Source organism: Nicotiana tomentosiformis, chromosome 3 (assembly GCF_000390325.3).
Source record: "Nicotiana tomentosiformis chromosome 3, ASM39032v3, whole genome shotgun sequence".
In the NCBI taxonomy this organism is placed as follows: Eukaryota; Viridiplantae; Streptophyta; class Magnoliopsida; order Solanales; family Solanaceae; genus Nicotiana; species Nicotiana tomentosiformis.
Genome location: NC_090814.1, coordinates 66,170,186 through 66,187,494, shown reverse-complemented (window position 1 = coordinate 66,187,494; position 17,309 = coordinate 66,170,186). Strand labels below are relative to the sequence as shown.

At 41.5% G+C, this 17,309-nt stretch overlaps 1 protein-coding gene across 1 annotated transcript; it reads right to left on the bottom strand.

The window, feature by feature from the left end:
* Nucleotides 1-13,641: 13,641 nt before the first annotated feature.
* On the bottom strand, nt 13,642-15,948 carry LOC104088783 (peroxidase P7-like). Its single transcript, XM_070197058.1, has 4 exons — nt 15,686-15,948; nt 14,821-15,012; nt 14,561-14,726; nt 13,642-14,261 (listed from the first exon to the last, which is right to left on the bottom strand). Exons 1-4 carry the CDS (start codon nt 15,890-15,892, stop codon nt 13,867-13,869), a joined length of 960 nt encoding a protein of 319 aa, XP_070053159.1. The 5' UTR covers nt 15,893-15,948; the 3' UTR covers nt 13,642-13,866.
* Nucleotides 15,949-17,309: the final 1,361 nt, after the last annotated feature.

The window sequence follows — 17,309 nt, the reverse complement described above, 5'->3', positions numbered from 1 at the left end:
GATAGCACATGTATTCTTATTTTTCCATAATTTCTTTGGGATTTGTTCTTCTTTCTTTTCAATGGCCCCAACCTCTCAAATACAGAAGTTCTTGTAGTTGGTTCTCCAAGTCGATCAAAGACAGAAGACCTTTTATTAGGATCAGCGAGTTCATCTTCCATAGTTATATAGTTACTACTTGCTCTTCTAATGGAGATGCGAACTGGTGGGGGTTGTTTGTAACCTAGGACCTCACGTGATTGCTTTACCACATGCTCCTTATCCTTCATCGTGTTTGATTTCCTAGTTGCTTCAGGTGGGAGCTCCCCTAGCTTAGATGGTTCGTTGGGATCATATCCAGCCTTTGCGAACAACCTGTAAGCATTCAGATAAAAACCTTCATTTGTGCGCTTTGTGGGGAGTGCCTTATTTTGAGGCATGTTAGGGTCCACAAACTTTTCCAGTAGCTTTGAAGACAACTTTATGGTATCAATCTACTTTATAGGAAGGGTTAATTCCCTTAGCGCGTCTTTTTCGGGGCTTGATGATGCTCCTTCATCTTTCTTCACTTTTGGGACGTAATGAAATAAAGGAACTATTTTCTTGCCTGCATTTGCAACATTCTTTTTGTGAGCTTTCGAAACTTGGTGTGCTTCTGTTGTATCTTTATCTTCACCAAAAGCTACTTCAGCCCTTTATGGCACGATATTATCACCTTTAGCCTTAGTGATGTCATCAACTTTTACTCCCTTTATAATGTAGTTCTTTAGGTAGAATTTTGCATCAACGAAGTATGCCTCGGCTTCAGTGAACGGCTTGTCATCAACAACTATCTTCTTTTCGACTCCATCTTTATTATACTTCAAATATTGGTAGTAAGTTGATGGGATAACTTTGTTCTCATGTATCCATGGTCTGCCAAGCAACAAATTGTATGAAGTCTTTGAATCAATCACATGCATCCATGCAGTTGATTGCATATCTCCCATGGTGATTTCCAGTTTGATAGCCCCTATGGCCCTTTGTCCCCTTTGATTGTATCCTTGAATCATCAAGTGGCTTTCAGAAAGTTCTTAAGTTGAGATGTCGAGTTCTTTCATTGTGAGAATGGGAAGAATGTTAATTGCAGATCCGTCATCTATCAAGATTCTATTTATCCTCCGCTAGAACATAACCCACCATAAACAAAGGGCGATTGTGTAGTGTCTCACCAAGTAGGAGATCGTCTTCAGTGAAGGTGATTTTGCATTACAGATATCTACTTCTGGGAAGAAGGTCTCAATATGACTATAATACGGTGATGAAGATGGTGTTGATGTGACTTCATTCTTTTCCTCTCCTTCTCATCATTACAAAACAAGGCCTTGTCATCATCATCAGAAATCCTCATGCGAAACCAACTCAGCAAGAATTCTCCTAAAGTCACCGGATGGCGTGGATTTTGGTGATTGTGTGTCTCTATCTTCACCTTCTTTGGGCTCTTAACCATTTGTTGCTTCTTCGATCTTCTCACCATCTTATTCCTCGTAGGTTGCTCCGTTGATCCTTTTTGCGGACTCAATTTATGGCGTCTTTGACGAGTCACCAGGATCCAACCTTCTTTATCAGGTTGATAAACCCGGACTTTGTCATCCTCCAACAATTCGTCATCTTCATTCCCTTCACATGTGCATATCTCAATTGGGTCGAATGAGCCAAAGGCAATAGAAACACGGTTTGTGCTTGTCTTTTCGTCTTCAAGCTCGTTCTTCTTTTGACGAGCCAAATCCATAACTTTGTCCTTTAAGACAAAGCACTTCTCAGGAGGGTGACCTACAAGCCGATGGTATTTGCAGTAATTCAGGTCATTGCTTTTTCCATCTTCATCTGGCCGCTTCATCTATGGCATCTCAATAAGCTTTAGCTCAAGGAGTTCTTCAAATATCTCAGGCACGTCAGAGTCTAGAAATGAGTACTCCTTTTCTTGCATCTCTTTGAGAGTCAACTTCCGATTTTTATTCACTTGAGAGGAAGTTATTTTCATACTATGTTTCTTGCTCACCTTGGTAGTAAACTTCACAGGAGAGGCATTGATGTTCATGGATTCTTTGCTTTTATTCTTTGGTACGAACATGCTCCATTTCTTGATTTCTTAAATATCTTTTCCCTTGCGAGGTTCGAAGACAGGCAACCTTTCATTTCTCGTAGAAGCCATGCTCAACTCTATATCATGAGCACGGGTGGGAAGTTCTTCAAATATCCTAGGCTTAATTCCTTGCAACATATAACGAAGTCCCCAATGCATTCCTTGGATACACATCTCTATGCCAAAAGCTTAGCTTAACCTATCTTTGCAGTTGAGGCTTGCATTCCTCCATCGATTGATAAAGTCAATAACTGGTTCATCTTTTAGTTGGCGAGTGTTCGTAAGTTCCACCATGCTCACAGTATGCCTTGTGCTATAAAAGCGATTGAGAAACGCTTGCTCCAATTGATCCCAACTATCAATGGATCCAGCCTCGAGGTCGGTGTACCAATCAAAAACATTCCCCTTTAGTGAGCGGATGAACTACTTGACAAGATAATCTCCATAAGTCCTTGCATTGTTGCATGTCTCAACAAAGTGCGCGACATGTTGCTTTAGATTTCCCTTGCTGTCGAACTGCTAAAATTTTAGACGTTGATAACCGGTAGGCATCTTCAAGCTATCGATTCTTGCAATATACGGCTTTGCGTACGTGAGAGAAGACTTTGCAGAGACCTCATACTTATCTTTGATAGTTCCCATGATGAATTCCTTCAATTGTTCGATAGAAATTGATCCTTCGGAAGAGACATGAAGTTATTTGGCGAATGACACTTGTTTTGTTGGAGGATCAACCTTCTCGTGGACTTCACGGAGCTTTCTAGGTACATGACTTGATTCTCCATTCATCATTCTTTCAACTACGCTGGTCAATTTTGTGATATGAATATCTTGATCTTGAGCATACTTTGTTAAGCCCTCAATTGCCTTTGTCAGATTTGCGAGTTGCTCCTCCATTGTCAAAGTGTTAGTCATCATTGCCTCCATGATAATTGCAGATGATGAAGAGTAACCGAGATCTTCCCATGGGTTGAACTCAGTTTGGGGCATGTTATGTGGCGATATTGGCATGGATCCAACACATAAAACTTCATCATCATGTTGGGTAAGCTGACTCTTGGTATTGTATAAAGTAAGTTGGGTAAGAGCTTTCTCTACAACTTCTGCAATATTATCTCCTCTATCTGATTTGCTAGCAGAGGACCTTTCTTCTCCAGATAATGAAGATTGCAAAGCATGCATTGGTGCAGACGACACTTGGAGTGCGTGTTGTCCCAAGACGTTCGCTTTGCTTCGGGTGATTGGCCTAAGACTCCCTATAGTAGCGTTCAGGATCAGAAGAAAACTTGGAGTCAGCAACTTTTGAGTCGATCGACTTTGAAGCCATCTTAGTTATCTTGAATATTGAGAGTTGAGAAGAGTTGAGAAGAGATGAGAGGTAGAGATGGTCCCACTGGGCGTGCCAAAATTTGTAACAACTAAATTTTGTTCCTGAAAAATAATAATCAAGACAAGAAATATAGCGACAAATATTATATTCAATTTCAAGTGATGGGTTACAATCTCTAGAATATCTCGAATCTAAAGAGATGTAGTCCTCTGATTCTTCTCCTCACGAACAATGGTTCAAGAGTTTGATCTTGAACTTGACGAATTTCAGCTTTGTGGTGTGTCATGAAAAATTTGAAGTTTGTCACGAACCAGAATTCGGTGTTGGGTTAACACGAACGGAAGATTTAAAGTCGTCCGCCTATGATTTGAGTTCGCCTTTGGTATTTGACCACAGATGACGATTGCAGATGTGGATGGAGACCTTGATGCTATTCTTCAGAGCTCTTTTATCCTTTCCTTCTGCTTACTTCCTTCTTCCATAGCCTTCTCCTTTGACCCCTTTCTATAGGTGTGGGGTGGAGTAGTCTCCAAGAAAACCCTAGTGGGTCATTGGGCTTGAGGCTTATGGGACAACCCATTTTATAGAAGACCAATTGACGGGCTAGACCAATAATACATTGGACTTTTATTTAAATTAATTTATTTTAGATTTAAATAATCAACCTGATTATACTAGCCCATAGTATCATTTGGACTAATATGTATTTAATATATGATAAAATCCAAATTACTTGTGGATTCAAATTTAATAAATTTTAATTGTCTACAAAGTCATCACAAAATAATTAAAAAGAGTAATTAGTAAATATTTGAACAATATAAATGCATGAAAATCAATTTTAAAGCCTTAAATATTTTAGAAAGTTATAGAAAATACTTATATGACTCTTGTAAATTGGCGATGATGCAAAAAAATGATTTATTTTAAAGTATATACGATATTTATAAAATACTAGGGCAAAATTGGGTATCAACAGCTGCCCCATCTTTACCCGGGAATGATGAAAGAGTTGTTAGGTAAAGAAATGATGACCAAATTTGTACGAAATGAGTGAGGATGATGCGTTTTAGAAACAATTGGGGTCGAACCCTGGTTCCTAAGTTGCATACATATCCCTGGTGTTACGGGAATCAGGTCGTGTGTAGTTCTGGATCCAATGGCAACGAAACTGTTTGAGTTCTTATAAGAATGATTATATGTTTCTAGGAAAGATCTTTTGTATAGGATGGTGTCATGAGTAATGGATAATTTTGGATGGATCTATGAATGTGAATTTGAATGTTATAGATATTTATGATAAAGGTTACGGAATGAAGAGTAATCAATTACCGGCCATTGGTTACGTATGAGATAATCAAGGGATATGAACATTGTGGACGGAAACCGAAGCGAGAATTGCTCCTGTTGTAGAATATTTACCTCCCAAGTTACCTATAAAACTTAAAACATGATGCACACGAATATATAGAGTTATTGCATAAATTTAAACATGATGCAGATTCCCTTCAGACCATGAGAGTTGTCTTCGGACGATGAGAATGATGTCCTTATACCATGACGTCATGGGCCATGAAGCGTATGATAAAGGATTTGCATGCCGTGAAATGGTGTCCTCGGGCCATGAGGATGGTGCATCTGGACTGTGTCGCCTTTGAATAATGATATGCAGTTTTGAGAGATCCTCAGGACATGGCATGATGTCTTTGGGATATGAGGATGATGCCTTCAGACTATGACGCCTTCGGATAATGTGGCGATGTTTCAGCCCATGAATTGCAAAGATTAGGTGATATCGATCGTTTTATAGATAGAACATCTGATGCTTAGTTGTATACGAGAACACGACAAGGCAGCGTTTAGCCTTGTATATGATGAGGGCAGTGTTTAGCCCTATGTAGAGGAAGGCAACATTTAGCCTTATGTAATAATGGAGGCGATGCTTAGCCTCATACAATGTGATGGAAACAGTGTTTAGTCTCATGCAAAGGAAGGGAGTGCTTAGCCTTATGTAATAATGGAGGCAGTGCTTAGCCTCATGCAAGGAATGAAGGCAATGCTTATCCCTATGCAGAGAAAGGCAGTGTTTAGCCTTATGCAACGATGAGGGCAGTGCTCAGCCCCATGCAATGTGATGGAGACAGTACTTAGTCTCATGCAAAGGAAGGCAGTGCTTAACCTTATGCAATAGAGGAGTCAGTGCTTAGCCTCATGCAATTTGATGGAGACAGCGCTTAGTCTCATGCAAAGGAAGGCAATTCTTAGCCTTATGTAATAATGGAGGTAGTGCCTAGACTCATGCAAAGAATGAGGGCGGTGCTTAGCCCTATATAAAGAAAGACAATGTTTAGCCTTATGCAATGATGAGGGCAGTGCTTAGCTCTATGCAGTAATGAGGGCAATGTTAGCCCTATGCGATAATGGAGGCGGTGTTTAGCCTCATTCAGGGAAAGGAGAAGATTAAATATGAGAAAGAAAATGATCCTTAGCTTGACGCATTTGTACTAGGAGATATATGTTGGTGAAAATGGCATTCTTGTTATGTATTTGTGGACATGTTCGTTATATCCATTATGCCTGCATCCAAAGAAAAATTGTGAGTTTATTGGGGGGGGGGGGGGAGGTTGGTCTGTACCTTTGATTCCTCATTTGGCACTTACTCCTTGTCTTGATGCCTTGTTCGAGTCACCCTCGGTAACGTCTGGCTACTATAGAAATGAAATTTTCAAAAATATGCATTTGTGATAAATCATTTGTGAGACATGCATTTATTCAAAATATTTGATGATTCATAAAACAAATAATTTTGTTGAATCAGAGACTGTGGCACACTTTGAGACATTGCAACCTCCTCAACTCGGAGTTTTTAGGATCCTCCTTAAAATTCTGCCTCAGTTTAAATGCATACTTCTGGCGATACACTTCTTGGTGATCTTTGACATAATGAGATTGACAAAACTCAAAATATTGCCCCAGTTCCTGACTGTAGAGGAGAATGAAGATTTTATTATGATGTGACCGAACCCACAGGGCTGCCTACGCATCCACTCTCAAACGGGAATCAGGTCAAGTGTAGTTCAGGTTACATAAAAAAGAAAGTGCAAACATAATTTTAATCATAATATATGTTGACTATGTCTAAATTGATGGGCTTTGTCCATATTTCTCCATCCATCTCTGTGAGTATAAGCGCTCCTCCTGTCAGTATTCGGTGAACCATCTAAAGTCCTTACCAATTACGTGAGAATTTCGCTTTTGCTTTGTCCTGATGCGGGAAGATCCGTTTCAACACCAATTCACCCTATGTGAATTTCCTCGATCTAACCTTTTTATTGAAATCCCTTTCCATTCTATTCTGGTACAGTTTACCGTGACACACTGCATTTATCCTCTTACTGTCAATAAGAGCCAATTGCTCATACCTGCTCTGTACCCATTCCGCATCGCTGAGCTCGACCTCTTGTATGATTCTTAGGGAAGGAATCTCCACCTCGATAGATATAATAGCTTTAGTACCGTAGACCAGTAGATAGGGTTTCCCCAGTCGACGTACGAACTGTGGTACGGTACTAGAGCAAAGAAAATAGTAGCTTCTCATGCCATTGCTTGTAGTTGTCCACCATCTTCCTTAATATCTTCTTGATATTCTTATTGGCGGCTTCCACGGCTCCATTCATCTGCAGCATGTATGCTGTAGAATTACGATGCTTGATCTTGAATGTTTCACACATGGCTTTCATCATATCATTATTGAGATTGGTGGCATTGTCGGTAATGATTGACTCAGGTACTCCAAATCAAAAAATAATACGACCCCGAACGAAATCTGCTATAACCTTCTTAGTCACAACCTTATATGAAGAGGCTTCAACATATTTTGTGAAGTAATCTATAGCCACCAAAATGAACCTATATCCATTTGAAGCAGCGGGTTCAATTGGTCCTATGAAATCCATGCCCCATACAGAGAAAGGCCAGGGTGAACTCATTGCATTGAGTTCGTTGGGTGGAACTCGTATCATATAAGCATGTACCTAGAATTAGTGGCACTTTTGAACATATTTGATGCAGTTTGTCTCCATGGTCATCCAGAAATACCCTGCTCTTAATATCTTCTTGGCCAGAACAAAACCGTTCAGGTGAGGTCCGCAAGCTCTGGCATGTATTTCTTCGAGCAATCCCCTTCTTTAACTGCAATGCCGAGATGTTCTCGGTGGCCATCTTCATGGGAATGCATGGAATAATGTAGGGCTTGGCCCCATTTTCTCCCATCATCAGTAGCAAGTCTGCATACGGTGCGGGCATGGTATCAGTTTATCTCAGGAATTCCAACCTCACTATCAACTTGAAGTCATCTATGATCACCACGCGCAGGTTGAACTTTCCTTCATAAGGGCCAAGTTTCACCGGTACTTCTTTGGATATTCCGTCCACTGGCTGAGGTGGTGAGTTGATAGCCTTGACACGAGGCGCTCCACCTGAGTCGAGGCTAAGTAGTTGTGGGTAGCACCCGTGTCTATCATCACCCGAATGGGCTTGCCATTTACCTTCATGTCAACGAACATTAAGGTCCTCTCTTGATGAGGAGGAGTCCTCTCGTTCGTCTTCTTTTTCCCTCTCTTGGCAATTGGACAGGGGTCCTTCTTCTTACGGATACCAGCACTGGTTCCTGCTAGGGGTTCAGAAATAGATCCAACAATGGCATTGACTGCACCTACTGGTTCGGTTTGGTCCGCATCATCGGCATCGGCATCGTCATCCGTCCCATCCTCAAAAGCTTGATGGGCGTTCATCTATGCATATGGGCATTCATTATTCCAATGTGGTCCGCCGCAATGACGGCATCCTGAGGGGGGTTTCCTCCCCCGATCATTGTTGTTAGATGCAGCGCTAGTATTGCCTGAGGAAGGAGCCTTAGATTTGGTTGCACTCCGGTCTCCTCTACTTCTGCTAGGGCCACCAGTGTTCGGCTAGCCTCCTTTGTATCCTCCTCGGGCAGGCTGTTGAGGCATGTCCTTCATGGCTTCCACTTGATAATCCCCAAGGCACTCTGCTGCTTGGATTGCCTTAGGTAACATGTCTACCCTTTGTCTTTGCAACTCCATGCGGGCATAAGGTTTCAACCTTCCAAGAAGGTGAAGAGTTTGTCTTTGTCCCCCATGTCGCGGATGTTCAGCATGAGCGCAGAGAATTCCCGCACATAATCCCGCACTGATTTAGATGCCTCCTTGGCATCAACACATCGCAGCAATCCCAAATTGGGAGTTCTTCTTCACATAATTCCTCCGCTCTGAAAGAAATGGTTGACCAATCTTCAAAGTGTGCGCTTCTGGGTGTGTGTGGCATTTTCTGGGTATTCCCCCTTCTCCAAATACTCCTTGATATCGTGGAACCATGGATTTCCGTCAAAATCTTCATTAGCATGAGCACAATAAGTTGGCTGCTTACGAATTTCATACGGGATAGGATCGATGAAATTCTTATATGGATGTTGTATCATGGAAGACAAGTTAGCCAATGCATCTGCGAACTCATTCTGAATCCTTGGAGCATGTTTGAATTATATCTTCGTGAACCTATTGATCAAATCATGAACACAATGTAGGTATGACAATATTTTAATGCTCTTGGTAGCCCATTCTCTTAGTACTTGGTGTACTAATAGATCTGAATCTCCAATTACCAGCAACTCCTAGACATTCATGTCGATGGCCAATCTGAGTTCGAAGATGCAAGCCTCGTATTTTTCCATATTGTTGGTGCGTTGAAACCTAAGCTTTGCGGATACCAGATAATGTTGACCGGTTTCTGATACTAAAACAACTCTGATGCCCACTCCCTTGAAGTTGGCCGCTCCGTCGAAAAACATCCTCCAACTATCATACGTCTAGGTAATATCTTCCCCTATAAATGACACTTCCTCATCAGGAAAATATATCTTCAATGGTTTGTATTCTCCGTCTACGGGGTTCTCTACCTGGTGATTTACAGTGCTTGACCCTTGATCGCCTTCTGAGTCACATAGATGATGTCGAGCTCACTTAGCAATATATTCTACTTTGCTAACTTACCCGTAGGCATGGGTTTCTGAAAGATATATTTTAGTAGATCCATCCTTGATATGAGATATATAGTGTATGGACAGAAATAATGTCTCAACTTCTGGGCTATCCATGTCAAAGCACAATAGGTGTGCTCTAGCAAAGAGTATCAGGCCTCGTAAGGTGTGAATTTCTTACTCAGATAATATATCGCCTGCTCTTTTCTCCTGGTTTCATCATGTTGCCCTAGGACGTAACCAAAGGCTCCATCTAATATGGACAAATACAGCAGTAGAGGTCTTTCTGGCTCTACCGGGACCAACACGGGTGGCTTAGACAAGTACTCCTTGATTTTGTCGAACCATGTTCCTGGCTACCCTCTGCATGGAAGATATAGAATGCTCCTCAGGTCCTATTCCTGCACCCGTAAAGGAGTTGCTTCTGGAATTTGAAGACATCATGCCACAAGAAATGCCAAAGCATCTTCCGCCTAGGCAAACTGTGGACCATGAGATTGAGTTGGTGTCGGGTGCGAAGCCACCTGCCCGGGCGTCGTACAAAATGTCACAACCCGAACTCACCGAGCTTCGGAGACAATTAACGAAAATGCTATACACAGGGATCATCGTGCCCTCCAAAAAACATTTTGGTAGTTTACGACTCTGCGTGGATTACCGGGGTCTAAACAAAATCATCGTGAAAAACAAGTACCCTATTCCGCTAATGGCAGACTTGTTTGATAGACTGGGTGGTTCGACGGTATTCACCAAAATAGACCTGAGGATTGGTTACTGGCAAGTTCGGATTGCAGAGGGTGATGAGCACAAGATGACCTGTGTGACAAGATATGGGTCGTACGACTTCCTGGTTATACCCTTTGGCTTGACTAATGCGCCAGCCATATTTTGCACCGTGATGAACCAAGTCTTCCTAGAATACATTGATGAATTCCTCGTGGTTTATTTGGATGACATTGTGGTATATAGCCAGACACTGGAAGAACACCTGGAGCACTTGCGGAAGGTCCTAGCCCGTTTGCGGGAGCATGAATTATATGCGAAGCTATCCAAGTGCTCCTTTGCTCAGAAATAAATTGACTTCCTCGGACATGTCATCGAGGAAGGACGGATCAAGATGGACCAGCAGAAGATTCAGGCCATCACAAAATGGCCGCCTCCTAAGGATATCCACGGCTTGAGCTCGGTCCTTGGCCTATGCAACTTCTATCGGTGTTTTGTGAAAAGTTACTCCTTCATTGCGGTGCCGCTAACAGAACTGCTCAAGAAGGTCACGCCATGGGATTTGTCCCCCAAGCGAGCAGAGGCCTTCAACGCATTAAAAATGGCTATATGTAGTAGCCCAGTCTTGGCCCTCCCTGCCTTGGCTAAGCCATTCAAAGTACAAACGGATGCCTCCGACTATGCACTTGGTGGAGTATTGCTACAGGAAGGGCATCCCGTAGCGTACGAGAGCCAGAAACTGAAGGATGCAGAGCGGTGCTATGCCGCCCATGAGAAAGAATTATTGGTTATCATTCATTGCTTACGCCTTTGGAGGAATTATCTACTGGGAGCCCCATTCGTGGTCAAGACAGACAACACAGTCGTTAGCCATTTCATGACCCAGCCAAAGCTGAATGGTCGATAGGCTGGGTGGCAAGAACTCCTAGCAGAATTTCACTTCAACCTGGAGTACTGAAGTGGGAAGACCAATCATGTTGTTGATGCGCTCAGTCGGAGAGCTGATCTAGCATCGGTGTACGTACTCGCCGCCCTAAGGAAAAGCGAAGTAACCACCACCATAAAAGACCAGATACAGGATCTACTCATCAAGGATCCTACTGCACAGTATTTGGTTGATTTGGTAGGACAGGGTAAGACTCGCCAGTTCTACACCGAAGATGGTTTCCTGAAAGTGAAAGGGGACCGACTTTATGTTCCTAAAGGAGGAGATCTGCGAAGGGTTCTTCTGGCGGAATGCTACGATACTTTGTGGACTGGTCATCCCGATGAGGAACGCACCATGGCATTGATTCGCCATGCATATTATTGGCCTCAAATGGTCGATGACGTCGCTCAGTATGTGAAGACTTGTCTAGTATGCCAGAAGGATAAGTCAGACCGCTTGACGTAGGCAGGGCTCTTGGAACCACTAGCTATCCCAAAAAGACCTTGGGAAAGCGTTTCCCTGGACTTCATCACCGGATTGCCCAAGGTCGGAGATCTCACAACCATCTTGGTTGTGGTGAATCGGTTTTCCAAGTATGCTACCATTATAGCAACCCCACAATATATATCCGCAGAAGATACAGCTCGACTCTTCTTCTCTCATGTCGTCAAATATTGGGGCCTACCTAAAGACATTTTTAGTGATAGCGACACACGCTTTACTAGCAATTTTTGGAACCAACTCTTTAAGTGTCTCGGTTCAAAATTGAGTCATAGCTCAAGTTTTCATCCGCAATCAAATGGCCAGACGGAGTGATTCAATGTCATGCTAGAGGAATATCTCCAGCACTTTGTGACCGGATCGCAGAAGAACTGGGTAAAGCTTCTGGATGCTGCTCAACTGTGTTTCAATTCACTAAAGAGCTCAAGTACCAACAAAAGCGCTTTTGAAATTGTTACCGGACAGCAACCGCTATTCCTACACACTGAGAACGCACCAAACATGTCAAAATCTCCTCGGGCTGCTAGTTTTTCAAAAGAATGGAAGTAAAATTTGGAGATAGTGCGGAGCTATCTTGTCAAAGACCAAAAGCGGATGAAGAGGCATGCTGATCAAAATCGCCGCTTTGTTGAATACCAAGTGGGAGACAAAATGATGGTCAAAATTCCAAAGTGGTACTTGTTTGCAGGAGTCCATGACCCTCGCCTATTGCAAAAATATATTGGACCCTTGTCCATTGAAAGGCACATTGGGAAAGTTGCATACCGGGTGGATACCCCAGCTTGGTAGAAAATCCATCCTATTTTCCATGTCAGTCTCCTGAAACCTTTTCGGGAAGATATGAAGTATCCTTCACAAATCCAACTAACAATACCAAGTATTCGAGGTCCCAATTCAACTGGGAAAAGGCGTGCTGAAGCTATTCTTGATGATTGAGTGATTCACGCCTCAAGGAAAGATCACCAAGAGTTCTTGGTGAAATTGTAGGGATGTGATGCAGGGGAGAATACTTGGAAGAGGGCAACAAACCTAAAAGCCTACAAGAGCCTGATTGATGATTACCTTGCAAGGAAGGCGCCGAGGACGTCGCCAACTCAGGTGGGGGAGAATGTCATGGGCGGCTTTCCAGCCATGCCCCATGACCCCTTGGACGCACCCCGTGGCGTCCTGGCAAGCCTCCCAATGCCCATTGCCACGGTCAGCCATGTGGTCTCGGCAACTCCAAGTGGCAAGCGCGCATGTGCCTCTGTCGCCCCACCGATAGCCATCGCCAGCGCCCAGCCACTTTCAGATGCCAACAGCGCCGCACGCGCAGACAATGCCAAGCGCGCAGACCCTGATGCTAAAGACAAAGTTGCTGCCAACGGACTTGTTTTTTCTTTGTAGAAGAGTAAGTCCTTTTCATTGTAAATATAGAGTAGTTTTACTACATTTTCTTTAAGTGTGATTTTTCAGCTTTCATAGGTCTAGTCATGTAACTTTGGTTTATTTTTTTTAAGCATTATTAAGGGGGACCAAGCAATCAAACTTTCAAGCAAGCAAATAATTCTCTGTACTGGTATCTCTCCCCCTCCCGACACCGTTTTATTTTTCTGTAATAGTTTTCATTCAATGCAATCAAGCTTTCTTTCATTCTCAATTCTCTTTTCTGCTCTCTCTCTCTCTCTCTCAATTGATCACGATATTGGTTTTTCCGTACGGCACTAACAATCTAGTCTAGCGTACGGAGGGGATCTCAGTTGGCGGACAGCAATCGCACTGACATCGGTTGCTTAGCCTTACGTCGCCCTTTCAAGGAACTTCAGGAAGGCGTCGCGTAACATTACTTATGCGCAGGCTGTTTACCACTAAAGGTAGAGATTTTAAAGATTTTTCTTCATGTCCCCTCTTTCCTATGTCACATCTTACATGAGATGGTCATATGAGAGAAAATGTTTGAGCACTCTGCCATAAAACTCAAAAATATAACGACTACTGAGTCCAGTTTGTCATGGAAGTTTTAACAAAAATAGGTATTTTATTCATAAACATCAAACACGACACAAATATAGCACATTGCAAGTGTAGAAAAAACTGGCACTTTAAGCTGTAACGGAGTGACAGCCATTAAGCCTACAAATCAAGAAACAAAACTAAAACTTGACAGGTCAAAATAAAAAGAACACTGAGAAATAGAAGATTCCAAATCAACAGATTTTCATAAGCAAATTAAAGAAGCAAAATTAGTTGATCCTCCTGCAATTCTTCCTGATCTCTCCTTTAGATCCAGTAAGGGGACGAATGTCACCCATCTTAATCATGGCAGTCACAAAATCAGCGGCGAAACTGTTGGGGTTGTCGCTGTATGATTTCACAATTGAATCGGCGGATCCGCCGTTGAAGAGCTGCTGATCAGAGTGGAGTAGACCCTTTTTGCTTACAAGGTTAATGAAATAATGGTTGTCGAAATATGTAGGAGTCTGAAGATCAAGAGGTGCCAAGTTGTTGTCCCCTGAACCTGAGTTTCTTGGGCAGTTGTTTTGCCTTGTTTTTGCTAGTGATGAATCCAAGTTATTGGTCTCGTTGTATATGCGTGCCCTGAAACTTGTGCACCTTGCTTGTCCAATGGTGTGAGCTCCTGACAAACATAACGACAAAATTATATATTAGAGAGGATTTACCTAATTTGTATACAACGATCATAACCAGCCCATATTATACTTTTCAACATTATTTACCCATATCGTTACCCTTTTAAACTCAAATACCTTTACCTACAACGGTCAACCCGGACCCACCTTTAAAAGGACAGGTGGAGGGCATCTGTTTATTAACCAACCCATACCTAAAGATGTAACCTATTACCCGTCAAACATGACCCTTTTTCGTTATGTTTAAGAGGTGTTTTTCGAAGAGTTGCCGGGGAAGAGAACGAACCAGATAAGGCAACCATATCCTTGGTGGAAAGGCCAACAGCAGTGAAGCTAGAGATGAGACGGTTAAGGTTTGAAGTCGGGGGAGGAATGCTACTATTTGCAGCAGCTTGGCTTGCTGTTCTGGCATCTCTTCTTCCTAGTTTTACATCCCAATTAGGCCCTCCAAGCTACATTATATACAACAATAATTCGCGTTAGCATAAAATTCAAAAGGAGGTTTACAATGAAAATTATTGTACTTAATTAACATAAAGAACTTACAATGACAACAGAGTCTCGAGCAGTAACGGCCAAAATATCAGCACAAGAGACGATACCAGGGCACACTTTTTCGACGGCAGATTTGATGTCGTCAATAACTTCAAATCCTCTGGCGGAATTGAAATTTTGTTGTGCCCTTTTTTCCCCTGTGAAGGTTGATGTATCATCCAGGAATAATGATCCATCGCATCCCTGAAATAAGACATTAAGCAATTTAGACAAAAGGCATAACAAAATAATGTAAACGTGACCAATTTATGAGTATGCCTAAGTCAAAGTTTAACAATTAGGTGTACTAAACCTAACTTATCGATATATAATCGAGACCAAGACCTTCTGAATGCCTGGAGACAGTAAAAAACAACTTCTACTACTAATAAAGACTCGGCAACAAATTAGTAGTCAACTTGTCAAACATAGACTTGGAAACGATATCTCGATCAATCCAGGAACACTTGGCAACAGAAAATACTTTAACTTTCGTGGTCATATACCGATGGCGAAACCAGAAATTTCATTTAGGGCGTTCAAACTTGAAATAAATAAAAAATAATCATTATAAAAAGTGTTCAATATATATTATATACCTTTAAAATCTAATATTTTACTTGTATATACATTTAATTGTTCGACGAAAGATGGTCAGTTGACCATCCTTAGGGCTATTTACCTTTGCCCCGTCATATACAATGCTTTACAATTAACATTTCTTGCCTAGTCTTTATACATCATCAACTGTAGATTGAAAAATAAAAATTAGTCGCTCTCGTGTTATACTACATATATACTCGATGGTGTTAGTAGATATAAAGAATAAAACTATTATTTCTACGGAAAATGGCCAAAAATGAAGAAGAAAGCTTACATTGACGAAGCAATCGTGGAAGAATAGGCGAAGGAGGGAAGCACCCATACGGGTTTCCTTCTGAATGGCAGAATGCACTACAGATTTCACAGTTTCATAGAGCTTAGGACATGATTTTGAATAAAAGCCAGTGGTTAGTTGAGCTGAGGAGCTTCCAGTTAAGCTCACTAGGAAAAACAAAACTATGGCAGTCTTAAAAGAAGCCATTGAAGAAATTTTACTTAGAAATATATTACTTTGAGATTAAGTGTGGTGCACATATGGTAAGGGGAAATTCATGTATTTATAGGGAAATTAATGTAGAGACAAGAGAATGCTTTCTCAATGTGATTGCTTTCGGCAGGCTACCTAACACGGAGACTCTGTTGCTTGTATTTTTACGTTTGACAGAGTTAAAGCAAACAAAACCAATCAGATCAATAACATTTTCGATCATTTATTTCTTGACAATATAGAAAATAGTAAAATTAATAAAACAAGATCCGCGTACACCTGCTTGAAAAATAGAGGAAGTTAAAAAAGTAAGACAGTTTAGGACTTGTTATCATATTAGTCAAACAAAAGGGATCAACAAAAACCAATAATCTTATGATTTGGTGAACACTAAGAAGATATGAGGGTATAAAGGTGCAAAGTGGACTTTCCAGACATTACCAAAACGCAAATTCGTCGACTTGTGATATTGCACAGTTAAACAGCAATACTTTTAATTAAAAGTGTCCTTATATCCTTGATCTAAATTGGGATGAAGTAAAGGTTTTAATTCTTTAATTAAAAATAGAGCGAAAAAAATGGATAAAGAAGAGAGAGTACTCAATAACGGCCAATAATAATGAGTAATGACAATAATTATATAATGTAACTGCTTCTCCCTTTTTCCTTAAGGCATGTCGTAATCGGTTGAAACTTAAGTAATGATATTAATGTTACTCCTACTACATTGATATATGGGATTGTCATCAATGTTTACCATTGTGTTAATATTACAAACATTAGTTTTCCTTTCAAATACAGTTCCTAAGATGTCTGCCCACAATGCATCATTTGCAAACACCGGATGAACTACCAAAAATTGGGTCTTATCAAAAATCTCCTTCCTAGCTCCTTCCTTTGCGAGGAGGTCCATCACTTGATTCTGCTCCCTGTAGCTATGGTCTATGACTGGGTTCCACAACTGCTCCATTATATACCTGCATTAAGAAATTATGGGATTGTGAGTCAAATTACCATGTTTCAACATTTTCAGCACCGAGTCACTCTCTATCACAAGGGGTGGCAAGCCTTGTTCGAGTGCTATGTTTGGCCCCATCCCTAGGGCTTGAAATTTAGCCCTTAGGCTACCAGTGTTTGGGAGCTCCCTCATGAAGCCTAAAACCCAGTCACCCCTATTGTTTCTGAATACCTCCCTCCTCCCCAAATACCCGTTTTTCTTGTATTAAGGCATGCATCCCTATCAATGTTCAACTTATAAAAGCCCATATCTGGTGGTTGCCACTTCAGGTATTAAGTGCTAGTGGTTATAGTAGGTCTATGTGTGGCAGCAACGTGATGGTATTCAACAACTTTAGCAATTATTTGGTGCACATTAATGTGATTCCTTTCTTCTCAAAGACATTAGAGTTCT